This window comes from Monodelphis domestica, chromosome 7 (assembly GCF_027887165.1).
Source record: "Monodelphis domestica isolate mMonDom1 chromosome 7, mMonDom1.pri, whole genome shotgun sequence".
Classification (NCBI taxonomy): Eukaryota; Metazoa; Chordata; class Mammalia; order Didelphimorphia; family Didelphidae; genus Monodelphis; species Monodelphis domestica.
The window spans coordinates 138,420,871-138,447,689 of NC_077233.1; the positions used below are offsets into that span (position 1 = coordinate 138,420,871).

Below are 26,819 nucleotides of genomic sequence, written 5' to 3' on the forward strand. Positions count from 1 at the left end.
AGAGGCAGCGAGTTCTAGTTGTTTTGGTGTAATGCCAGCCCACTTCAAGTTTGACTTTAGCTGATCCTTGAATCTTTTCTTTGGTCGACCTTGTTTCCTGAGTCCAGCTGACAGTTCACCATAGAATACCTGTCTTGGTATTCGCTGTGGGTCCATGCGGATGACGTGTCCAGACCATCATAGCTGGGTTTTGAGGACCATGACTTCGATGCTGGTGGAGTTGGCTCTGTCGAGGACTTCCTGGTTGGTGATTCAGTCCTGCCATTGGATCCTCATGATTGACCAGAGGGAGAGTTGGTGGAATTGCTCCAGCTGTTTCATGTGCTTCCGGTACAGTGTCCATGTCTCACAACCGAACAGGAATGAGCTGAGGACCACTGCGTTGTACACTTTGAGCTTCATCGCAGTGCTTACACCTCTGTGTTGGAGGACTTTGCAGTGTAGCCGCCCGAGTGCCTGGCTGACCTTTTGGATCCTGGCATTAATATTGTGGTCTAGGGACCCGTCGTTGGCGATGGTGCTGCCCAGGTACTTGAAAGTGTTGACGTTAGAAAGCTGCGTGCCGTCGATTGTAATGCATGGCTGGTTAGTTGGCCTTCCTGGTGCAGGTTGGAACAGCACCTCTGTTTTGCTGAGGCTGATAGTCAGGCCAAACAGTTTTGTTGCGGTAGAGAACCTATCCACAATGGTTTGGAGATGATTTTCTTGGTGGGCCATGAGAGCACAGTCATCTGCGAAGAGAGCTTTCAGGATGAGTCTCTCTGTTGTCTTTGTTTTTGCAGTCAGGCGGCGAAGGTCAAATAGTGAGCCATCCAGTCGGTATTTGATGTAGACGCCCAGGTCTAGATCCATCACAGCATGTCGTAATACTTGGGTGAAAAATAGGTTGAATAGTACCAGAGCGAGGACACAGCCTTGTTTCACGTCATTAGAGATGTTGAAACGATCGGAAGTCTCTCCACTAGATAGGACTTCCCCTGTCATGTCGACATGAAAGAGCTGGATCAGTTTTACAAATTTTGCTGGGCAACTGAGCTTGCTGAGGATCACCCACAATGCATCCCTGTTCACTGTGTCGAACACCTTTGTCAGGTCTATGAAGACAATGTAGAGACTCAGGTTCTGCTCAAGGCATTTTTCCTGCATTTGCCTCACCATGAAGACCATGTCGATGCTGCTGCGATCTGGTCGGAAGCCACATTGTGATTCAGGCAGGTTCTGCTCTGAAACAGATGACAGGAGTCTGTTGAGTATAACTTAGGCGAGGATCTTTCCAGCAGTGGAGAGTAGTGAGATGCCTATGTAGTTGTCACAGGCTGCTTGTGAGCCTTTGTTCTTGTATAGGGCTACGATGGAGGCATCTCTGAGTTCTGGGGGCATGTCTTCCTCTTCCCATATGCTGGTCAGCACTATGTGGAATGCCTGGAGCGCCTTTCCATTTAAGGCCTTGTACACCTCGGTTGGGATCCTGTCTTTACCCGGTGCCTTGCCTGCACTCATTTGTTTAATGGCTTTTTGGACTTCCTCTATTGAAGGAGGGACGTCAAGTTGTTCAATGGTGTGGTTTTGGGGGATCTGGTGTCAAGGGCGCTTTGGTCGACTGAAGAGGGTCAGTTGAGAAGCTGACTGAAGTGTTCTTTCCACCTGTTGTTGATGCCTTTTTTTTAAATCTTTTATGAGAATGTCACCGTCAGAGGATAGCAAGGGAGTGGTGGTGGGTTTTCATGGCCCATAGACAATCTTGAGGGCACTGAAAAATTGTTTGTAGTTTTTCGTATCAGCAAACCGCTGGATTTCTTCTGCCTTTTTTTCCCACCATAGGTCTTGCATCTTCCTGATCTCACACTGCGCCGTGGCTTGGAGAGACTTGAATCTGTCCTTTTTAGGAGCAGAGTTTGGGTTATTTTGCCACCCCATAAAGGCTTTGTTCTTCTTGCTCAATAGGTCTTCAATAGCAGAGTTGTTCTCGTCGAACCAGTCCTGGTGGTTGCGTTGTTTTGGGCCTAGGACTGCCTTTGATGTTTCCTTCACTGCGTCTCTGAACTGGTTCCATTTCTCGGTTGAGCTTCCAGTGAGTGGTCCCTTGGCAGACAGCTTGTCGTCCAGGCAGGACTGGAATGTTTGCAAATAAGATGGATCTCTAAGACGACTCACGTTGTAAAATGCGTGAACTGTCTGGGCACGTTTTGGATGGCGAGGCGCAATGAGCATTTGAAGAGTCGCTCTAACCAATCGGTGGTCTGTCCAGCATTCAGCTCCTCTCATGGCTCTGGTGATCTGTACATCCTGGATGTCTCGCCGGCATACAATGATGTAGTCAATGAGATGCCACTGTTTTGATCGCGGGTGCATCCACGTTGTTTTATATTTGTTCGCCATTCTGAACACAGTGTTCGTGATGGTGAGTTCGAACTCTGAGCATTTGCTGAGTAGCAGTAGGCCATTGTTGTTCATTTTGCCCACGCCGTGTTTGCCGAGCACTCCTTTCCATCTTTCATGATCCTGGCCAACGCGGGCGTTGAAGTCTCCCAGTAGTATCAGCTTGTCATTTGTGGGCACTGAGTGCAGGACGGCACTCAGGTCAGAGTAGAACTGCTCGATGGTCTTCTCTGTGCTGGTCAGTGTTGGGGCATATGCACTGATGACTGTGGCATACCGGTCTTTGCTGAGAGGCAAACTGATCTTCATGAGCCTCTCGTTGATGCCCATAGGCAAGTCTGGCAGCTGTTTGAGCAAACTGGTCTTGATGGCCAGGCCAACACCGTGGATTCTGTCTTCATTTGAGGCTCTACCTTTCCAGAAGAAGGTGTATCCAGTGGTGGGTTCGCTGAGTGATCCCTCTTCTGGTAAGCGTGTTTCCCTTAAGGCTGCGATGTCGATGTTATATCGCGCCAGTTCTTTACCGATTAGAGCTGTTCTTCTCACAGGTCTTGAGGTATTCTCTCTATCAAGTAATGTTCTGATGTTCCATGCTCCTAGTAGGAGTTTCTTTGTATTTTTTCTTTGATTTCGACCGCTTAAAGGGATGACCCGCCAGCTGAGGTGTGCTGACCAGGTGTTTGTAGGGCAGGCAATGTTTGGGACACCTTTTCTAGTCCCCTCCCTTGACTAGGGTGAGCTGTGCTGTCCTAGAGAGGGCTGCTCAGTCGCCCAGGATGCTGCCGAATGTCCCTGCTGCCCACAGGGCCAACTGACCACTGGTCTGTGGGCCACCTACGTGCAGGATTGTGACTACAACTGCCAGTGGTCACCTCCACCTGTTGCATTGCCACTCCCCCATCGCCGCAGGTCTTGAAGAGGTTGGACAGGGTCAGAATAGATGAGTGTGCACAAAGATACTTGTGCGTGAAAGACATTTAAGTGGAAAAGCCAATGCACAGAGACAGTCCCACTCTCTTGGCGTTGGAACCCTGGGTCTAGTGGGGTGTATGGGGTGCTCAGTGAGGGGTAGTATCTCTGGTATGGAGGGCTTGTCGTGCCCTCCTAGGGCAGCTTTCCAGCCTCTGACCCCCACCTGACACCCAGCTCTCACTTGTGGCTCCTAGTAGCTGCTAGCATGCGGCAGCGGCCACACCCCGGGCAATGGCTTCAACAGGCCGGCTAAACCTTGTGAGGGTAGCCATCGGGTCGTCGACCCCTGGTGAACCAGGGCTTTGCTCACCCAGCATGTGAAGACTGCTTCGGCTGAACAGACAGAAGAAACCAATAAAAAGGTTCAACGGCTGAGAGGGCGACACAGCAAAGCACTGTGGAGTGCTTAGGGCGTGTTGGAGCACAAAGGACGACACGGCCATCCAATGCAGCTGAGGAAGTCTCCAGACGTAACAATTTTTCGTTTCTATCATACTACCTGTTTTATTGACAATCCTGCAACCCCCATTCCTTGAAACCTCAATAAAAATCAATTCAACTGTCTGACTCTCTCTCACCATCTGAGGAGCTGGTAGGCTGAATGTGATGCTGAAGATCCCTGTCTTTCTGTCTATTTTCTCTATCCATATCCTTCCTGCCTTAATATTTAACCCTTCCACCCATATTCCCTCAGTTCCTGGCTTCCCTTTCAGGTGCTCAACCCACACAAGATCATTGCTACAACCTGTGATACTGTGGTGAACTATTTCAGTGATCACCTCTCTATCTCTGATTACCTTTGACCTCAATCTAATTCCAAACCCCAGGCAATTGCCACCATTCTATGTTCTCTTTCTTTCTTTGTTTCTTGCTTTCTCTCTTTTCTTTATAAATCCTTCCCTTCCCTCTTAGAATCAATATTTATTGGTTTCAAGGCAAAAGAGTAGTAAGAATTAGGTAATTGGGGTTAAGTGACTTGCCCTGGGTCATACAACTAGGATGTGTCTAAGGCCAGATTTGAAACTAGGACCTACTTGTCTCTAGGCCTAGCTTTCTATCCCCTGAGCCACCTAGCAACCTCTCTCTGTAACTATTTCAAAGCTATCAAGTATTGTTGGATGAAGTTATGAAATCATAACAGGACCACTACAAATGTTTATGTCCTAATCTCCACTAGAACTCAATGGATATAGAAATCTTTAATAATCTCAGAGGCAGTTTCAAACTCTCCCCTCCCTCTTCTTTTGGTTCCTTCTCAATTTTCCAACTCCAGACTCACCTTTAGAAGGTGACTTTATCTCCTCCGTTCCATATCTCAAAACTCCTCTATTAACCCATTCTCTCTTCCCCTTTGGTCTCAGTGGATGAGGGGGCTTTCCTCCCTGCCAAGACTGTTTCTTCCAATAGTGTCCTTGATCCTAATTCTCATGTGTTTTGGGACCTTGCTCTATTGATCTTCATTCTCCTTCATTTTTACTCTCTAGATCTACTAGCTACTTTCCCATTGCTTACAAACACCCTTAAGTCTTTCTTATCTTAGGAGTCCCCTCCCCCTTGATTCTGAAACTTGTAGTCAATTATTGTTATGCCACTACTTCCTCAGTGACTCTACAAACCCCTGAAATTCAGCATGTGTTCCCTCCCATTTTATTGAAAAATTTCTTTCCAAGCATTCTTTTTTGCAAACTCCAATAGTTTTTTCTTAGTCCACTATTATTTTATTTTTCTATAATGTCTGAACTGTTGAATAGCTCTCTCCTTAATGCAACTTTTTGGTTTCTTTGAAAAAGGTCTTTTCTGGTTTTCTTCCTTTCTCTTTGGTTACTCCCTCTTGGGTCATCTTTACTGGTTCATATTTTTGCTTTCAAGTCTTTTTTTTAAAAACCCTGACATTCTGTCTATTGATTTCAAGGCAGAAGAGTGGTAAGGGGTAGGCAATGGGGGTTAAGTGACTTGCCCAGGATCACACAGCTAGGAAGTGTCCAAGTCCAGATTTGAACCCAGGACCTCCTGTCTCTAGGCCTGGCTCTCAATCTACTGAGTTACCCAGCTGCCCCCGCTTTCAAATCTTAAGGAACTGTTGTCCCAACATTATCTCCCTCCTCTTTCATTAACTTATTTACTTCAATAGCTTCAATGATCATTCTATGCAGATGACTTCCAAATCTTTTATCTCCATTTTTACCTTTTTCTTGAGTTCCAATCTCAAATTTCTAACTCAAATGACATCTCCAACTCAACAAAACTTGCCAATTTCCCAATTTCAGTTGATAACATCACAATTTTTCTCATTACTTTTCTCCACATTAGCACTGTATAATAGAATTTTTACACATAAGACTTTGATAGTCTATATTTCATCCAGAAATTATCTTTTTATTTGGATGTTTTTTGACATTTTTTATTTCTCTTGTCAATTGATTCATATACCTCAGAACTAAGCCATGCATCCCTAAGTGATCCCTGTGTTTTTCAATCACCCTCTTCAGGGGGGTATGTATAATTATTATTATTTTAAATTGTAAAGTTTAAATTCTTTTTGAGAGTAATTTTAGGTTAAGAAACATGATACCTCTCCAAATCCAGAAAGTAAACTGTTTGGAGAAGGTACAATGAAGATGCCTCCATAGACCACACACTGCACCAGAAGATCCAAAGTGAACTTTGGGATGTGGTGATTTGAACTATGTGGGGTTGAATGCATTTGTTTTTGGATGTATACTCTTATGCCAAAGGGAACTGCCCCCTAAATAGCTTTTTGTCAATGTGCTTAGTAATTATTGGTTTTGTTCTCTTTTCCTCTTATCCTCAAATTATTGTAATTTCATAACTGGTATGTTTAAAAGACTCACATGGGTCTCAGGGGGGAAATGTATAAATAGAGATTTTGAACCATAGACTTCATTCCCCAGAAGTCCTTGGTATTTCCCAGAATTCCCTATAATCTCTCCTGAGACTCCATGTTGGCGAGATCATGGTATTTAACTGGCAGTAACACCCTCCATGCTCTGTTCCTTTGTGATGATGCAACAAGTTGGTGGTAAGCTAAGCGTGGAGATTTTAAATGGGCTAACCAGCCATGGGCATGTGGTTTTTACTTTGTATCCTCTTTATTCCTTGATTTCTAATGATCTTTAATAAACCTCCTAAATTATATTTTTATTACTAGAGACATAAATATAATTTTTATAGCATCCAGTCCTCAATCCTGTCCTAGGCTACTGCCTACTTCTTCAGGTTCTTCTTATTCCCTAAGGCCTTCCATGATAATTTCCAGCTAAAGGACAACCTTCTCTTCTGAATCTTTCATGGCTATTAAACTTCTCTTATTTAATTTTATTTTTCTGTTAAACCTCTACTGTTTTCAAATTGTATTCTAGCTATATTTTTAATTCCCCTAGTTGGACCTCAATTTCCTCAAGAGTAGGAGATATTATTTTTGCATCTTGAACCCCTAACACAGAGACTTGAAAATAAAAGGGGCTTAATAAATGTTGAATGAATAGATGTTTTCAATTGGATTCTTCTATTTATGTTGTAATGTTTTTTATGGACAGTATCATGGGATTTTTAAAGTAGAGAATGTATTGGATTTGGAATGGAGATGGATTCAAATGTTACTTCAGATGCTTATTAACTGAGTGACATGGCAAATAATTTAACCTTTTGAAGTCTATTTCTTTTTATATAACATGGGGAAAAAGAATAGGACCTACTAATAAGGGTGAAGTGAGAATCAAATATGACAATTTTACTCTTTCACAATATATGTAAAGCACTTCTGAAACCTTAAAGGATAATATAAAAACTGACGCATAATTAAATTAATATTCTTCATTCTATTCACTTCTTCATTCTCAAACCTTTTCTTTGTGTAATAGATATTTTGAGGTGTCCCCAACTGTTTCCCAGTCACATTCCAAATGGAATCTTCATTTGACTGACAGCTGACCAATCTCCAGCTTTTTGTCCTTTGCATGCATGCCTCTTCCACATTTGTTAAGGTTAAAGAAGCAGATAATAAGAGAGGGAGGGTCCCAAAGCAGAGTAACTGCAGAATAATAATGTCAGGAAGCTTCTGAGATCTCACTGCTAAACTATTCCTGACAAAAAGTCAGGTGTACCTATTCAGTTATTACTAAGACAGCTGGACCACAAATGTAAATCAGAAAACTCTTAGAAGCTAGGTAGAGACACAGTACCAATATACCAATAGTAGTAAATTATTCTGGGTGATAAATAAAGCCTACCATCAGCATGTTAGAAGCATTATCCAAGAAGCAGAGAAGATGGGCCTAATAGTTCCTGTCTGCTCCATCTAGGATTCCCTTACAGCTCTCTATTACATATAATCCTTTCTCCATTAGGCTCCAACTAGAGTGTGCAGAATACCAATCCTATTCATGGAATATCTCTCCAGGGACCCCCAATAGAGACATTACAAGTATCTCCTCCAGTAACCTTCTGTGAAATGAATATAATGGAATCTCAAGCCTTAGGGACACAAGCAAATGTAATTCACGGGTTGATGTTAGGAGTGGTGATGGGGAGTCAGAGGTTAGGGGTGGGACCTCATTTGTACAATTAGCAGAAAGAGCCAAGGCATTTTCATTTCAGTGCAATCAGTTTGAGAGTAGGGAATTGTCTTCCCTTATACAACCTAGGCCAGGGCTCCAAAGTGTGTATTTAATAAATATTATTAATTAACAGGATTTCTGTCAGGTGATGAATAGCAGCAAACAGTGAGCAGCAAGTTCTATAACCTGTTTAGTACATATTGTTGGCAAAAAAGTTTTATGAGTAGCAATAACCATCAATGGTTTCTAACTTTAAGAAAACATCACACCCTTGGTTTATTCCTTATGTAAATTAAGAACCAGAAATCCATGTCTAATCACTACTTTGTAAAGAGTATACCTGCTGAAAAGCGGGAAGCAGGAAATCTGTCTTTTGTGTAAAACAACAACTTGGGACCACCTAACCACCCCTGGGACTTTGTATGCTGCTACCATGATTTGGTCTGTTCAAAGAGAAACAGTTCATATGAATTCAGGAAGGATTATCCAATAAAAATCCATGACATAGTCAATATGAAATCCTCCAGCAATCCTTCATCATATTTCCCAGAACTATAGTAAATAAACACTGTTATGGGCTTTACCTTTTCCTCCATGACTGGCGAGGACTGCAGCGAAGTGACAAAAACAACAGCCAACATATAGCAGCAAGGCACAAAAAGCAAGACAAGAAAACAATCATTAGAGAGCAAAAGGCATGCAAACACATTTAAACATGTGCTCACAATGACAAATAACTGATCAGCGATGTGTCAAGTCTCAGGTACCTTACCCTGTGCAACTAACCCTCTACAGAAATGGACATCTACTAAGACAAAACAAAGATATCCAAGAGGACAAATAGAGACACTGTACACATTCCCTTGATATATGCAGTAAGCTCTCAAACATGTTCCTTTCACATATATATGCAAAACAGGTTGAAAATACACAAATGAATTCATGTGAATGGTGAGGCAAAACATATATTTAACACTAGTAAGTGGTCATGTTTAGATAACATGCACACAACGTGTGTACACACACATATCAGGAAAAGGAAGCCCACATCCTTCAAATACAAATATCTTTGAAATGATCTAACAAAAGTCACATTTTAAATGTACTTTCATTCTATAGTCCCACCAAGTCAGATAGTAAAGTATAGAGTAAAAAAAAAAAAGATTTTATCCTATTAAATATCCAGTTTCAGCAGTGGACCAATACAAAAGATCCAAGTCCCTGTAGGAGTAACAGAAGAACTAAAAGCAAGACTACAATGGAGAGACTACAACACATTTAATTTCCAAAGTAGAAAACACAAGAAAAGAAAATAATAGACTAATGTAGGAAAAATCACTAAGGGGAGAAAGTTCCTTTTATCTTAGCCACAACCTCCCCGTGTCTAGCAGCAAACTTGATCCCAACAAATATTTACCTTCCCTCAATTTTAAAAACTGCCAACAAAATAAAACAAAAACAACCCCCAAAATTATTTTCTATAACTAAACTACAACATATTTATTCCAAGGAACTTGTATGCAGATCTGTTCCTACACTGGTAATAATCCTAAATTCTTTGCCTTCTAGGATTCAGATTTCAAGCCCTCCTCTCCTTTAACACGGAAGCTGCTAAATCTTGTGTGATCCTGACTGTGACCATATTAATGAAATTGTTTCTTTCTGGCTGCTTAAAGTATTTTCTCTTTCATTTGGGAACTCTAGAATTTGGCAATAATATTCCTGGTAGTTTTTATTTTGGGATATCTTTCAGGAAGTGATTGATGGATTCTTTCAATTTTTTTTTTACCTTCTGGATCTAAGATACTGAGGCAGTTTTCCTTGATAATTTCTTGCAATATGATGCCCACTCTTTTTCTCATCATGGCTTTCAGGTTGTTCAATAATTCTTAAATTATTTCTCCTTATTCTCTTTTCTAGGTCAGTTGTTTTTCTAATGAGACATTTCACATTTTCTATTATTATTTCATTCTTTTGATTTTATTTCTTGAATCTCATGGAATCATTAGCTCCCACTTGCTTAATTCTAGTTTAAAGGAATTATTATCTTCAGTGAGCTTTTGCTATCTGATAAGTATATATACACATATATAAATGCACACAACCCTGTGGGGGTAGATTTGTCACTATTAACTTCATTTTATAGATAAGAAAAATAAGGCTCAGCTAATTTAAATGACTTTCTTAATGTCATACCATCAATAAATGCCAATTAGAATTCAAACCCAAATTTAGTCATAAGGATCATAAGACATTCTCCAATAAATGTATCCAGTCCATAAGTCACATGAATACCATCGTCCAGAGGTGAAATTTATTTATTGCTGTTCTCTTTACACAGACCTTGCAGAGATTTCCAAATAACTTTCACAGCCAAAGCACTACAAAAAATAACAATAATTGTTTCTTCTCCCAATTCCCAAAGAAGAACAAGGTTTGGAGAAAGGGAAAAAACCAACAAGACTATGCAGCAAGACTTCATATTTCCTGTGAGATGGCTTTATCCTTAATAGCCTGTGTATCATTTAGGAATTAGACAATTTAATGGAATATTGAGTACAACATTCTTAGGTATCTTTTTTTTTTTAATAACTGCTATTTTAAAAGTTGCTTATATCAATATCTTTTCCAAAAGATTTACAAATGACAAATTCTTGTGTTGACCTCTCCTAATATGGAAAGAAGCACTTATCAATGCTTTTGAAAGTTTTAAAAAAGATAGCACTTTTTCTTGCTATTGATTTAAAATACAGTATTATGTCATCCTTAGAACTTGTTTGTATGCTTTTCACCTAGCTGAAATACTGCCATCTATTCTTTTTTTTTTAAAGAAGTTTCTTTTCAGTAGATTTTTGTGCCTCTTTTACCATTAGCCAACTCCATTAAAAAAATTATTAAAAAAAATTTTCCATGGTTACATGATTCATGTTTGCCTCGTCTTCTCGTCCTTCCCCCCTCTCAGAGTTGACAAGCAATTCCATGGGGTTATACATATAGATATTACTATCACTTGAACCCATTTCTATTATTCATTTTTGTAAAGGAATAATCCTTTAAAATCAAAACCCCAAAACACATATCCATATAAACAAGTGATAAATCACATGTTTTCTTCTGGATTTCTACTCCCATAGCTCTTTCTCTAGCTGTGGATAGCATTATTTCTCCAAAGTCCCAAAGAATTGTCCTAGATTATTAAAATGCTATTAGTAGCAAAGTCAATTATCTTTGATTGTCCCACAATGTTACATTTTTGTGTATAATGATCTCCTGGTTCTGCTTATTTCACTGCATCAGATCATATAGTTTTTTCCATTTGTTATTGTGATGATTGGATTTGGCTCTCCCAATTGCAACAATGAAGGTACTTAGCTCTTCCTTGATTGTGAAGATTAAATTATAATCACCTGTCTATTTTTAGATTTTAATCCCCCAAAATGAAAGCACAGTACTTAAAGCTGAGTTTGGAAATCTACCCATTTTGGATTTTAACCACAAAAAGGTATGAACACCTATTTCATACATTGAATGGGAGGTCTGTGACCCACATGTGAAAGTGGGCAGTCCTGGAGTGGAGTGTCGGCTGTGATTGGTAGATGTAAAAATTTAGGGGAAGTGACACAAGAGAAAAAGGTCTTTAAAGGTGGAAACAGAGACATACACAGACACACTTGATGTGAAGAGAGACACAGTTGGAGTGGAGAGACAGTCGGAGTGAAGAGACTCACACTTGTAGTAGAACCTCCTGTAAGAAGCAGTTCTACTGAAGCTGAGGCTGATAAAGAATCTGCTGATTGAACTGACATGTGGTGAGTGTAAAGGCTGACTTTAGTAATTAGTTTTTGGGATTTAGTAATTAAATCCCTGGTGACCAATTAAACATATTCAGTCCAACCATAAATTTAACACTATAGAAATCCATTAATTCATCATTCCTTATAGCATAATAGTATTCCATCACCATCATATACCACAATTTGTTCAGCCATTCCCCAACTGAGGGACATTCCCCCATTTTCCAACTTTTTGCTACCACAAAAAGCACAGCTATAAATTTTTGTACAAATAGGTCCTTGCCCAGTTTTTTTTTTCTCTTTGGGATATAAAGCCAGTAGTGCCAACTCCATTTTTAAAGGCAATATTTTCTTCAAGTATTTTTTGTACCTCCTTTACCAAGCCATTAATTCTTTCTTCATAATTTTCTTGTATCACTTGCATTTCTTTTCTCAATGTTTCTCTAAAACACATCTCTTTCAGGAATTCTTGCTGGCCTTTGGGCCAAATGGCATTTTTTTCCTTTGAGGCTTTGTTTGTGGCTCTTTTCTCATTATTTTTTCTTTTAGTATTATGGTATTAGTCTTTCTTGCCATCACAGTAGCTTTTTATGGTCATATTCTATTTTGTTGTTTTCTCATTTTCCCAGCCTATTTCTTTACTTTCAACTTTTATGTTAAAGTTGGGCTCTACTCACCTAGAGATGAGGAGGCACTGTGCCAAACTTCAGGCTTTTTTGTGTTTCTGTTTTCAGAGTTAGCTCTAGGGGTTTACAAGTTTCCCATGCTTCAAGGTGTTATCATCCTAGGAGAGGTGTAGTCACTGATCTTCTATACATGTACTCTGGTCTTTATCCAGAAAGGGTTCCTGTTCCTCTACAGCCACAAGTACTAGTATACCTCTTCACCTGGGAACAATGATCAAATCCCCTGCTCTCCTACAGTTTCCATGCTCTTGTTCCTCCTGGCCCTGGAACTATGACCAACTACACTAGCACCTTACCAGATAGCAAGGCCTAGCACAGCTCTCTGCTTTGGAATTGTGACCGAAACCCCTTCTCCCTTGTGAGTGACCTCAAGGACTCCTCACCTCCCTGGAATTGCAACTAAGAACAGTGTATGGGCAAGAGTTGCCAATCTATATCAACTGTACCCAGTGCCAACAAAGTCCTCCTCTGCAACCTCTTTCTAACTAGTTGTCCAACCCCCTTACTATCTCTGGGCTGAGAGCTTCTAAGCTGTTGCTGCTGCCACTGCTAATACTATTGAAGGCACCTCAGTTTAACTTTTAAAATATCACACAATCCGGTCCCATCCTCTCTTTGCAGTCTCAATTTGACATTACTTTCCATGAATCTGCCAAACTATGTATGATACTCACATATGGATTCTATTTCCTATATCTGTACTTCTGCACTAGATGTATCCCATGCCTGAAATGCACTCTTCTCAGTTCCACTTCAGAGAATTTCACTTTTCCTTTAATGAACAGTCCCAGAACTGCCTTTTTCAAGAAGACTTTTCTGATCCCCCTGAATGACAGTAACCTCTTGGAACATCCTCTAACCTCCTAAAACTCTATAGCAATTGTCTTGCCTACACTTGCCCAGGAAGAAGGGAAGATTCCTAGCCTTCCTAAGTATCGATTCCATCATGCTACAGATATCTTCTTTGGCCTTCTATAACTCTGCAGCAGCTGCCTTGCCCCATCCAGCCTGCTTTCTAGATATACTCAATTGTCTGATGCCTTGACACAGCTTCATCTCAGACTGAACCCCTATGGACAAGGATAACCTACCTAAATTTATTCAGCAGTGATTAATATACTCTTATCTTGTCATATCTTTCCCATAATGCTGAATATAACCCCCCCAGATACCAATGTTTAAACCCCTTTCTTCTACTGACAGCTCCTTAATTCCTATTACCCTAAACCCGACCTCCCCAATGATCTCCCATTCAATAGCCAACCTATTTACAGGATCACTGGGTCCTGTGATAAGTAATAAACTAGCCTTCATCTAAAACCAAGGGAACAGAAAGAGTGTGGTCTAGACTAGAGAGAACTGGCACTACTTACATTTCTAATATCTTTTTCTTATATTAGGCTACATTAAATAAATCAGTGCAGCAGGCCTCTGGACTATAAACTGATTTCAAATTCTGTAAGGTCCTACAATAAGTCTTAAGGACAACCTTTTAATAAGGTAAGCCTTATCCCAAAATAAAAAAAATACTACCTTGGCTTTGAGAGGCCTGAAGTTTCCTAAAAATTGATGGCTGACATTTCAGAAAATGGGCTTTGATCCAAGACAATTTTGATAGAAAGGCAGCATGATACAGTGGGGAAAAACCAATGGGTTTATAATCAGAGTACCCAGGTTCAAATCCCACTTTTGCTACTTGTTACATGTGTAATCTTGGGCAAAGCATATATTATCTTTGGTGGGGTTAATTTCTTTATATGTAAAAACAGGAGATTGAATTTGATGGCATCTGTGGGAGTTCTAAATCTATGATCTTATGATTTTAATGTTTTTCACTATAAATGGTTGTCTGATATTTTGAGGGGAACAGTGACTAGTTGAGAACACCCCAATATCATGCAGCCCTGACTTATAGTGCCTGAGATTGTAGATCAACCTTGCCTGACTACTGAGTTAAATTGGGAAAAATCTGCTTCAGGCAATACTTGGCTCTCTCTTTTTTTTTTTAGCCTCTAAGGTCTTTTTCTCTCCTGGGAGTATTGGCAGGGAAAGAACATGTTTGATGAAGATAGAATGTCACAGCTCCCAGAAAACTGGCCAAAAGCCCAGAATAGACTCAGAAGATGCTTAAAGCAATAAACTCTAGCCTCATTTTGGATTATCCCTGTTCAGTTTTTTACCCAAAATTTGCATGGAAACCTCTACTTCTGTTTAGAACTGAACTGTAGTTAACTGGGTATTATTAGCTGGGTAACTTATTACAAACAAAACCCTCTGATCAATCAGAAAGCTAACATGAAACTCTTATCTTCTCTTAGTCTCTCCGCTGTAAAAATAAACTGCCGAGTTATAAAAATAAAATATTTACATGGAAAAACTGTTCATATACATATATAGGTTCAAAACTGTTTGGATACTTTTGATAGATGTAATGAAAAGAATCCTCAGTGATGAAGTGAAGCTCAAATGTGAACTTCCCTTCAGGGTCAGGCGCAAGGACACTAAAGAGAATCTTATTATAAAAATAAAATATTTATTGAAATATATATGGATAAAAAAGATTTCAAATTCTAAGGGATTCTAAATCCACCCAAATAAACTCCCAGGTTCTGCAAGGAACTGCTTCTCCTGTGTTTCACAGGCTACACTAATCCTCCCTGATCTGACTAACCCAAATTTATACTATATAAATAAAAACTACCACTATTATCCTTATACTTCTTAACTTTGCCTTTAAATTATAAAATAGCAAAGGCTAGCTGGTGGAGTCTCAACAAGAATCAAGTTAGGACTCTGAGCCTTAACAGACTCAAGAATCCCAACCAAAGACCAGGTTTTTCTTTGGTCTTCTCAGAGTTAAATTGATCTATTAAAAATTGCAATAGATAGTCACTAGTGTTTCCCAAGTAGAGAAAGGAAAACACTGAGCTCCTTCAGATCTTTTCCTAAGACAGAGAGGCAAAGATGTTACCTCCTCCAGCCCTGAGAGAATCTCTGAGTGTGTGTCTCTGCCAACTGCCAGAGACTAACTCTCAACTGCCAGAGAGAGTAATTGACACAGAAAAATGGTTATAACTATCAACATCTGAAATCAAAATGCTCTCAGCTCTGCTTCAAACTCCAGTTCTTTCTCAAGGCAGCACTCTACTTCTTATCTCTAAACTAATAAAACAACATTTATTTATTTTCTAATATTATCCTTACACTGCATAGATAGACCTAATATAACCAGTTAACCAGAAAGTTCTCTGCTCTATTCCTCTAAAATACCTTATATTAATTAAAACCATCAACAATGTTTATAGGTCCCCAATTCTCTGCAATGAAGAGTAAGCCTTTCTCTATATGTAAATGCTAATGTTCCCACAGATTCTTCTTAGTTCCCCTACATATTACCTGTGTGACCTTTGGCAAATTGTTTCCCTTTCCTGATTTTCACTTCCTTCCTTTTTAAAAAGACTAGAAGGATTTCTATTCTTATTTTCCATTCTAATTCCTATAAGTAGGACAGTATATCAATTTTTCTTGTTTGATTATACTTATTTGTTACAAGGGAGAATTTATTGGGTTGAAGGGGAGTCACTGGGATGTAACAATGATGTAAGAAAAAGAATATCAATAAAACATTTAAAGAGAAAAGAAATAATATTAATTAAAAAAATAAATCAGAGGTCTCAAATTTCCATGTGAAGCACAAGCAGCTAAGTACACTGTGCCCAACTTTTTAGGGCGACACAATTACAACTGTATAAAATATAGGACCACAACCTAAATAAATTTTAAGGATCCTGTATATAAAGCTTAGAAACTATAAAGCTTAGGTCAAGTGTTTCATGTTTAGTCAAGCAAAGTGAATTGGTAGAAGAGGAAATGAACTCCTAAAAAGTCCTTTGGTCTTCCACAGGGTTATATAACCCATATATTGGCAAATACCTAGAAGAAGCCTATGAACTATTATTGGGTTGTGTGTGTGTGTGTGTGTGTGTGTGTGTGTGTGTGTGTGTGTGCGTGCGTGCTTGCATTTTCCAGCTTCACTAAGATGGGTAAAGCAAAGATGATGAAATCAAATATCAGACTATAGCTTCTTTCCACTTCCCAATTAATGTCAGCACCTACAGGGTAAAGAGTCTTAAACTGATTAAAATTCAAGGCTCAGAAGTGTGAAACTACTGAAATCAAAGTGATTTCATTGTCATTCATTGTCCAACCAAAATCATTTATTGTTGACTCTCTCTGGCCTTACAATAGGATGCATATTAGTTTGATATTCATAATGGTGGCACTGGTCTTTTCCCCTCTATGTTCACTTTTCCCTAGTCCTCCATACCCAAGTGGAAGCCATCTCTAACATGTAAAAGCAAAGCAAAGCAATCAGATCCTCACACAACATTCTTTGGAGTCTCAAGAAAGCTCTGCTTCCATGTCTGTTCTCCATCTATGGCTATATGCTCCAAGTAGATTCTATTCTCCTTGATTTAGAAAAACTTAGAACTTTTTAAATGGTCTTCTTGTTTTTCTAATTCTTTCCATGATATATACTATGAGAAAAGATGAAATTAAACTAATATTCAGTCTTCTCATCATACCTTCTCCCTGGTAGACTGCCCTCTGTTTGGCTATTTCCCCCAACCTGTTGCATCTTGGATCGTTCAATGTGCTCTACATAGGTCTGGATCATCTGTGGAAGAATAAATATTCATGAGTAAAAATATTACTTTAGTAAATTAATTTATCTGTCTTTCCTACCCCTAACTAGCTATATTTCTAGGCTTTGTGTGGTTTGTGATGCTTCTAATAGGAATGAACATAGAGTAGAAGTATAAATGACAAGTGGAGTGAATAAACTTTTTAAGGCCAACGATATAATACCCAGGCAATCCTGAAAAGCATAGTGAAAATGCAATTGCAATAAAGATCACAGCAGATTGGAAGGAAGAAAAGGAAATCATTCTACTTAGAAGGGTTTAACCTCTTGCCTCTTATTCATTATTTATTTTTAAGTTTTAAGGTCATGGTTTGAGAGCTGTTGGGACAAAGCAAGATGGGGTACATACCTCTGTATGTCTCTGGTGCAGTGCATTATATTCCTTCTTCATCTCTGACTCACGTTCCTCCAGTCGAGAAACTAGACAACATAACCGTTATCGATCAATTACAAAATCTATTTATTAGTTGTTCCATTCATTCCCTTCGATAGCCCTCCAAAGCTGGCAACTAGAGCCAGGGGCTACTGATGCATTCAAACCTAACAGGAAATATAGTAAGATACTTTTGCTGACTGGAAGTATCATAAGCAATTCCTAAACACCTAAATAGTCTTCCAAGGAATTCTTGAGAAAGCCTTCATTACTTAGAAGGAGGTTCTAATAAAAAATACTCTGAAGAAGGCAGTAAACTTCCTCCAAAGATATGATTCTACTAAAAGGTTTTATTTTGGGCAGCAGAGTTAATATGCCAGTTTCAGTTACTTAGTACAACCCTTCCCATACAGGATGAAAAGAAATGGACAGGGAATAAATACAAAGAGATTCCTGAAGGCTACTAGAAAACTGCAAAGTAATATTATCTATTTTGTATTACATTTGTATTTATTTTCTTACATATTTCCAAATTACATTTTAATCTGGTTTGGCAATCTAAATTTGACACCTCTCATCTAAAGAGCATCAACTTTTGTTATTTGACTAGTTACTTTAAAAAAAAATCAGCATAGTAATAGCTTGACTTTTTCCTTCACGAATTAAGAATGGTTATGTTGATATATTGTTTTGGAATTTACAAAACACTTTCCTCAAATAAAATAGTGCTTGAAAATTTAGGAAGATGTTCCTCACAATAACCCTGTAGAGAGTATGCAAACATTTTCATACTTTGAAATAGCCACTGGACTAGTTTAAAAAAAAAAAATCTGTATTCATTTCCATGCCAGAGTGTAATACCTGAGGAGGATTTTGGTAAAGGAGTTCTAACCTTTTATAAAGGAAAGACCAAGAGAGTGAAATGAACTACACTAGGTTACAAAGCTGGGAAATGGTGGAACCAGGACTTGAACCAAGATTTTCTGATTACAAGTCATGGTCTAAATCATGTTGTTATCAATCTTTTTAATCCCAAATAAGAAATGTTCAGGAATGGTCATAACAAACTGGAAGAAGAGACAAGAAAAAAGAGAATACAAATGAAAAAGAGAAAGAATAAGGTGAAGGTCAAGAAGAAGGTTCAGAAGGACAAGGGCTGAGGCAAACCCTTTCTCCAATCTACCTGCCAATACCCCCTGCCATCCTTGCTAGACAATGAATCTCATCACTTTTTCACTTAACTAAGACTCTTGGGCCCATTCCCAACTATCCCCCCCTCCTACCCACCATTCCCAACAGTTATATGTTGGGTCTCTAATGTAAGGAAGACATTACTGTACACACCACCTGAATTACCAAGGAACAGACATTTTTTTGGTGACAGATTCCAGAGCCTTACCATCTGCCCTGCAACCATGCCTATTCCCAATAGATCACTATCCATTCTGTCAATGGATACCTGAGTCTTACCAGCTATGCTGTCCATTATACCGAAGAACCATTGTGCCTTCTTAGATATAATAGGACCTCATTTTACACAAACAACACTAGTAAACTCAGATCTACACAACTGGCAATTAATAAAGGCGGAAAACTACATATAATAAGAAATTTTAATTACATGTTAAATTTCACCATTTTCCTAAGAGATGTAAAGTCTCGCAGCAGTTGGCCCAATCACACTCATTCTCACTCTGAGAAGTGTTAGGGTTAGTCATTATAGTGTTTTGAGCCAAACATCAGTTTCTACATTAGTCATTAGTTCTAACTTGAAACTTGTGTCCCGGTCAGAGCAGTGCTTCTCTTTGTTTCGTTAATGCTATTTAGTTATTAATAATGACCTCAAAGTATAAGAGTTGTGATGCTGGTAGTTCTGACAAGCCCAAGAAGTCATAATGTGCCTAGGTATAAGTTTGTATAAGAAATATCTATTAAATAATGGCCTATGATCTCTTTCCCAAGACCCCATTTAGCTCTCCAAGCCATTAGCTTTTGCAAACTAGTTTCTAATCTTTGTCTGGGGAACCTGGAGGGGGCTGTCAAGACCAAAAAATCCCCAAATGACTATACCACTATTATGTGTGATTTTCAACTTACGGGAAGGGTCTTGAAATGTATTAGTTACATAAAGCGAGATTCTCCTTTATCAACCAACGGCACTTCCAACAGAAGGTTACAGTGTTTGAGATCAAGAAAGAGTAAACATTCCTTAATTTCATTATTAAAGAGGCCAGATGATCCAGTGAAAAGAACATTAAAATAAGGTAGTAAGGGCATAAGTAGGTAATATACTTTTTAAGTACAGAAACTAATCTAAACCAGAAACCTTCAAGTCTTCTATCTAAATTAAAAGGTGCTATCTGAAATAGGAATATTATTTATTCTTTTCTAGCTCTTTCCCCACAAAGATCTCAACACATCTACCTCAAGAAATCTTAGTGCAAAGAACATGCTCAACTAGGTTATACATATTAAGTAACTTACTTTGATCTGCATAGTTTTTGGCTTTTAACTCTAGCTGTCGAGTCTGGAATTCATAGTGTTCAACCTGGATTTGTAGATCTTTCTTTTCTTGTTCCAAGGCATCTTCAAACTCAATGAATTTCTACAAATGAAAAGAACAGAAAAGCATGTAAGTAGACATAGCTAACAGAATGCACAGATAACATAAGCATGAACACATCAGAAAGGTGTTTCATAGGATTTAAATTTTAAGAAACATTACAGATCATCTAATCCAATTCCTTTATGTTTCAGTTACATAAAACTAGGCCCAGAGAGGAAAAGTGATTTGCTCTGTGTTTCACAACTAATAAATAAGCAAATTGGCTTCCATGTTAAAGGAGTGGAGGGTATGGAACATGATATTCTGGAAAACAAAGGAGCTAAGATTACAACCTGCCCAGCAAAACAATACAAACCTTCAGGGAAAAAAATAGGCATTTAATGAAATAGAGGACTTTCAGGCATGCTTGATGAAAAAAAGGTCAGGGCTGAATAGAAAAACTGACATTCAAATACAAGACTCAAAATAAGAATAAAAAAAGTAAAGTAAATATGAAAGAATAATCCTAAGGGTCTCAATAACATCAAAATACTTACAATCCTATATAGGAAGATGATAAGTACAATTCCTAAGAACTTGATCATTAAAAGGGCAATTAAAAGGAGTTTAAACAGAGAGAAGGCATGTCCTGTGAGTTGATTATGTTGGAATAATCTCTCAAAAAAAAATGAAGGGGTGAGAAAGAGGGATATACTGGGAGAAGGGGGAAGGGAGAGGTAGAATGTGACAAATTTTCTCAGAAAAATGGCATGAGAGGAAGAACTTTTACAGTGGTGGAAGATTAAGTGGCAGGCAAGGCTTGAACCTCACTCTCATCAGAATTGGTTCAGAGAGAAGAATATATACACACACTCAATTGGGTATAGAAAAATAACTTACTCAACAGGGAAATAGGAGGGAAAAAGGATAAGAAAAAAGGATTGGGGGATAATAAATGGGAGGCCAACTTTAGGGAGGCAGTGGTTAAAAGCAAGACTTTTTGGGAGGGACAGAATAAAAAAAGAAAGAGGAGAAGAAACAGAAAGAAATGGGATGGAGGAAAACACACAGTAATCATAACTGTGAATAGGATGATCTCACCCATAAAATGGAAGTAGATAGAATAGATTAGAAAACAGAATCCAACAATATGTTGTTTACAAGGGACACACTTGAAACAAAAAGGCATGAACAAACATTAAAAAAAGGCAGAGTTAAAATAAAGGGCTAGAACAAAATCAAATATACTTCAGATTAAGTATATAAAATAAGGCAGAGGTAGCAATCAAGATCTCAAAGTCAAGGGGCGGAGTCAAGATGGCTCTGAAAACCCTTCCTTACCGATCACAAACTGACTGCTCCTAGGAGATTGAAAATCAAACCTAACAACAAGACAGAGGCAAGGAACCCTCTTGTTGGACTCAATCCAAAAGGTATGCCCCCCAAAAGCCGGAATCCGAGAACACTCGGGTTTAAAGGGAAGGCAGAAGGAAAGTCCCAGGACCCCCACCCCCCCAATTTAGAGCACTAAGCCTCCAGCGGCAGCGGGAACCTCTAGGTGAGCAAAGGCACTGGTCTGGAGGGTGTACCTTGCGGGCAGGGTTATGCCAGGCTCAGGGCATCAAACACAGGTGACTGGGAAGGAGCTGGAGAGGGAGCACACAGCTGGCAGCCTGAACGGAGCTAGGAAGACCCTCCATATTGCTCTAGCCTTCCAGGGGGTTTTGGCCTCAGGGCACATCGAGTCCAACCCAGCTGAACTTAATCCCATCAAAAGTCTTCAGAGGTCAGGGAAGCCCAAACTCCAACAACCCTCCCTCACTGACTTCTGGACTTCAATTTAATCCAATCAAAAGCCTCCAGATGACAGGGAAACTCAAACTACAACACCCCTCCCTCACAGACTGCAGGGAGAGACCTTCTGTCAAAGCTCCAAGACGGGAGATTGACAGAAACCCCCAAAACAAACAAACAAAAAAAAGAGAGGAGCAAGAGCACAGATAAATACAGGGAGCAAAGAAGGAGTAAATATGAGCAAACAACAGAAAAAGAAGAAAGAAATTACAATAGACAGCTTCTGTACAGGTAACGAGCAAAGAGTGAACGAAACAGAGAGGAAGGGATCAGCAAAGGAAAAATAAAAAATCCCAGAAAATTTAGATACAGGCTTTGGAAGAACTCAAAATGAAATTCAAAACACAATTAAGAGAGGCTGAAGACAATTGGGAAAAGAACTTAAAAACTAAGATAAGTTATCTGGAAACAGAAAATAGTGTTTTGAAAGCCAAAGCCAACCAGCTTGAAAATGAGGCAAAGGAGATGAAAGATGAGGCAAAGAAGATGAAAGATGACCTCCAGAGAAAATCAGACCAGAAGGAGAAGGATGACCAAAAAGCCAGGGATGAAATCCAATCTTTAAAAACCAGAATACAACAACTAGAATTAAATGACCTCACAAGGCAGCAGGACACTATAAAACAAAATCAAAAGAATGAAAAAATTGAGGAAAATATGAAACATCTCATTCACAAAACAGCAGATTTAGAAAATTGTTCCAGGAGAGACAACTTAAGAATCATTAGTCTAACTAGAAGACCAAGGAAAAAATATTACAAGCTGCCAAGAAAAAGTCATTCAGATACCATGGAACCACAGTGAGGATAACACAGGATCTGGCTGCATGTACACTGAAGGACCAAAAGGCATGGAATATGATATTCTGGAAAGCAAGGGAACTAGGTCTACAACTAAGAATCAACTACACAGCAAAACTGACTATATTCTTACAGGGGAAAGTATGGCCATTCAACAAAATAGAAGAATTCCAAGAATTTGTACAGAAAAGATCAGACCTGAACAGAAAATCTGATGTCCAAGCACAGAACTCAAGAGAACCATCAAAAGGTAATTTAAAAAGAGGGAAAAAAGAAAAACAAACAAAAACAAAAAACCTTTTTTTTTTTTTAAAGAGACTCAATCAATTGGGGAATGGCTGAACAAATTGTGGTATATGTTGGTGATGGAATACTATTGTGCTCAAAGGAATAATAAAGTGGAGGAATTTCATGGGGACTGGAACAACCTCCAGGAATTGATGCAGAGTGAGAGGAACAGAACCAGGAAAACATTGTACACAAAGACTGATACACTGTGGTACAATCAAATGTAACGGACTTCCCCATTAGTGGCAATGCAATGACCCTGAACAACTCAGAGGAATCTACGAGAAAAACCACTATCCACATCCAGAGGAAACACTGCCGGAGTAAAAGCACCGAAGAAAAACATCTGCTTGAATACATGAGTTGAAGGGATATGGTTGGGGATATAGACTCTAAATGAACATCCTAGGGCAAACAACATCATTGAAATAGGTTCTGATCAAGGACACAAGTAATACCCAATGAAATTGTGTGTCGGCTGTGGGAAAGGTGGGTGGAGGGGAGGGAGGGAAATAAAGTGAGTATTGTAACCAAAAATATTAAATTAAATTAAAAAAAAGATCTCAAAGTCAAAACAAAAAGAGATCTAATTAAAAGGGATAATCAGGAAAACAGCATTATAGTTAAAAGGTACCATAGATGATGGAATACTTTTGCTGTAAGAAATGATGAACAGGATAATTTCAGATGGAGTTGGAAAGACCTACCTGAACTGATGTACAGTGAAGTAAGCATAATCAAGAGAACATTGTACATAGGAAAAAAGCAATACTGAAAGACTTGGCTATCTCAGCAATAAGATCAGGACAATTCTGAGGGACTTATGACAAAGAATGCTATTCACCTCCAGAAAAAGAATTGTTGGAGTCAGAATGCAGATCAAAGCATACAATTTTTCACTTTATTTGGGTTTTTATTTTGGGGTTTTGGCTTTATATGAGTATTCTCTTACAACAATGAACAACATGGAAATATGTTTTTCAGGGCAATACACATATATATAACCCAGATCAATTTGCTTACCATCTCCAGAAAGAGAGGGAGGAAGGCAATTTGGATCTTATAACTTCAGAAAACTTACGGATATTTTATTTTCCCAATTAGATGTAATAATAATCTTCCACATGTATTCTGAAGTAATAAGATCCAAATTGTCTCCCTTCTTTTTTTCCTTCCTCCCTCTTGGAGATGGTAAGCAATTTGATATGGGTCATATGTGTATTGCCATGAAAAACACACTTCCATAAAAAATAAAATCGTTACCAAAAAATAAAAATACCAGAGACAATGAATATAAAAAATTTTTACAGCAAGTTTCTCTGAGAAAGGTCTAATTTCTCAATGTATATTGAGTATAGGACTGAGTTAAATTTATAAAAATAAGAGTCATTTCCCAATTGACATACAAACAGGAAGTTTGAAAAAGAAATCAAAACTATCTATAGGTAAAAGAATGGTCTAAATCATTATCAATTAGAGAAAGGCAAAGTAAAAAAAAACTGAGGTACCACTATATCTATCATAAAATGACAGATGCTTGAGGGGATGAGGAAAAAAGAGCTAAACTAATGAACTACATACAACTAGTCCAACCAATCCAGAGAAGAATTTGGAACTATAAAAATATGCATACCCTTTGACCTAGCAATACTACTACAAGGTCCCAAAGAGATCACAGAAAAAAGAAAAGGACCTATATGCAAAAAAAATTAATAGGAGCTCTTTCTGCAGTGGGAAAGAATTGAAAAATTGCTTTTCCTTTTCAGAGACAAATAATGAACCATGAGAGAAAACTGAAGTATAATTTTTCTCACTTTCTTTGCTCGTCTCTTTTTTTTGGGGGGGGGGGCGCAATATTGCTTGCTTTCTCAGAGGGCAGTGGAGGGCAGAGAGAATTTGGAACTCACAATTTAAAAAGAAAAGATTACTAAAAAGAAATAAATAATAAATATAAACAAATAAGTAGGCTGCAAGACTTCAATTCTGAGCTCTATTACCACAATCTATCTGATTTAAGAGATTATTATGTTACAATGCCAACTTTTAACTGATGAGGAAATCAAGCCAGGAAAAGTGACTAGCTTCATGTTACATATAGCAAGTTAATATCAGTGATGGAACTAGAACTCAAGTTTTACAATTTAGGAGTTATTGGGGTTGAGCACTTTTCACTCTACTGTGCTAGATCTCATTCTCTATAATAAATTTTTCATGCGAATACAGGAACATATGACAGCTGTCCTCCAAAAAAGACTTTATACATAGCACATTAAGATGGAATACTCTTAAAATTTTCTAATTAGGCAATACAATGTCCTAAAATGCTTTGAAAACATGTTGGCTTCTGCCTATCCAATAAAACTGGCATGAAGAGTCTCTAATTTTTCCAAAATACTGGTGTTACCTCACTATATTAAACATCTGAATTAAATATTACCTACTTTTGTCCTCATCAACATTTAAAGTACTCCTGAACATGGGATCAGGGGATATGATTGGGGATGTAGACTCTAAATGAACATCTTAATGCAAACACCAACAACATGGAAATAGGTTCTGATCAAGGACATGTAATACCCGAAATTGTGCGTCGGCTACGGGAAGGGTGGGAAGGAAATAATGCGATTCTTGTAACCAAGGAATAATGTTCTAAATTGACTAAATAAATACATTTTTTTAAAAAGTACTCTTGATCCAAAATTAATGGAAAAGTAAAAAACACAAGGAATATTTAACTTCTATTGTACCGTGACTATAACATAATATTTCTATTCTTCAGCCACCAAAAGTAAGAGGGATTGTTGGTTTAGCTTTAGAACTTAAATTTATAACACATATTACTGAATAAAAGCAAAGCAATATAAAACTGGGATGAGAATAAAACACTTTCAAAAAGAAAAATGTACTAGTGAATTAAAATAAAAATATTATAGTTACAAAGAAGATTAGAGCCTTTAGAAAGGCAGAATTCCTAGGACAATGAAGGGTTAAAAACATGGTTAGCTTTTTCATATAACAAGTTTCTTGATTAGTTAAATCGATGCTTGCCACGATTGTGTATTACTTATAAAACCTCATTCATCCATCACTAGGAATACACATGCGTAAGCACACATATTATGTATAATGCATATGTAATACAACTTAGGACACAAGGATGGGTGTGTGTGTGTGTGTATCTATTTCTCTCCTGCAAAGATCTTTTAATAGCCTCTAAGAGATCCTTGTGATGAGATATCTGGGGCTATCACCAGATGACTCACTGAAGGTAAGATAAAGGAAAAAGAAACATCCCAAAGGGGAATTTAGGGGGAATAAAAAGGGCTGAGGAATATACAAAGAAACAAAAGTAGATTCAGGGGAAAAAAAATAAACCCTACACTTATTACATCAAACACAAATGAAGTCAGGTATACTGAGAGGGAAATACCTCTATAACCAAGGAAAACCATACAAATATAAGAGATTTGGGGGAAAAATTTTGAAAACTAAAGTTTCCTTTAAGAATCAACTGAAACATGGAATACTGCTGTGCTGTAAGAAATAATGAGCAGGTTAATTTTTTTAAAACTTGGAAAGACCTACATGAAATAATGAAGAGTGAAACAAGTAGAATCAAGAGAACATTATACAGCCACAGAATTAATATTTGAAGCATAACTTCTGAATGTCCACCTCTAGAGAATGAAGTGAAAAACAAACACAAAAGACATTATCTATCTATCTATCTATCTATCTATCTATCTATCTATCTATCTATCTATCTATATCTCTATATATATCTTTTTGTTGGATGATACTTTCTTTGGTGCAGGGTGGGGAGGGAGAAGCTGTAATACCTGAGAA

At 38.3% G+C, this 26,819-nt stretch overlaps 1 protein-coding gene across 42 annotated transcripts in view; it reads right to left on the reverse strand.

Moving 5' to 3' along the window:
* Positions 1–26,819, reverse strand: part of MAPK8IP3 (mitogen-activated protein kinase 8 interacting protein 3) — an 88,930-nt gene that overhangs the window by 46,049 nt on the left and 16,062 nt on the right. For 23 of the 42 annotated variants that reach the window (XM_056805621.1, XM_056805610.1, XM_056805609.1 and 20 more), the window contains exons 2-5: positions 19,971–20,091; positions 17,463–17,533; positions 16,995–17,086; positions 8,513–8,536 (exon numbers count right to left, since the gene is read on the reverse strand). In XM_056805621.1, the coding sequence (XP_056661599.1) occupies positions 8,513–8,536; positions 16,995–17,086; positions 17,463–17,533; positions 19,971–20,091 (308 nt within the window). The remainder of the gene's footprint in view (positions 1–8,512; positions 8,537–16,994; positions 17,087–17,462; positions 17,534–19,970; positions 20,092–26,819) is intronic. The other 19 variants (XM_056805645.1, XM_056805641.1, XM_056805634.1 and 16 more) reach the window with 1 other exon arrangement.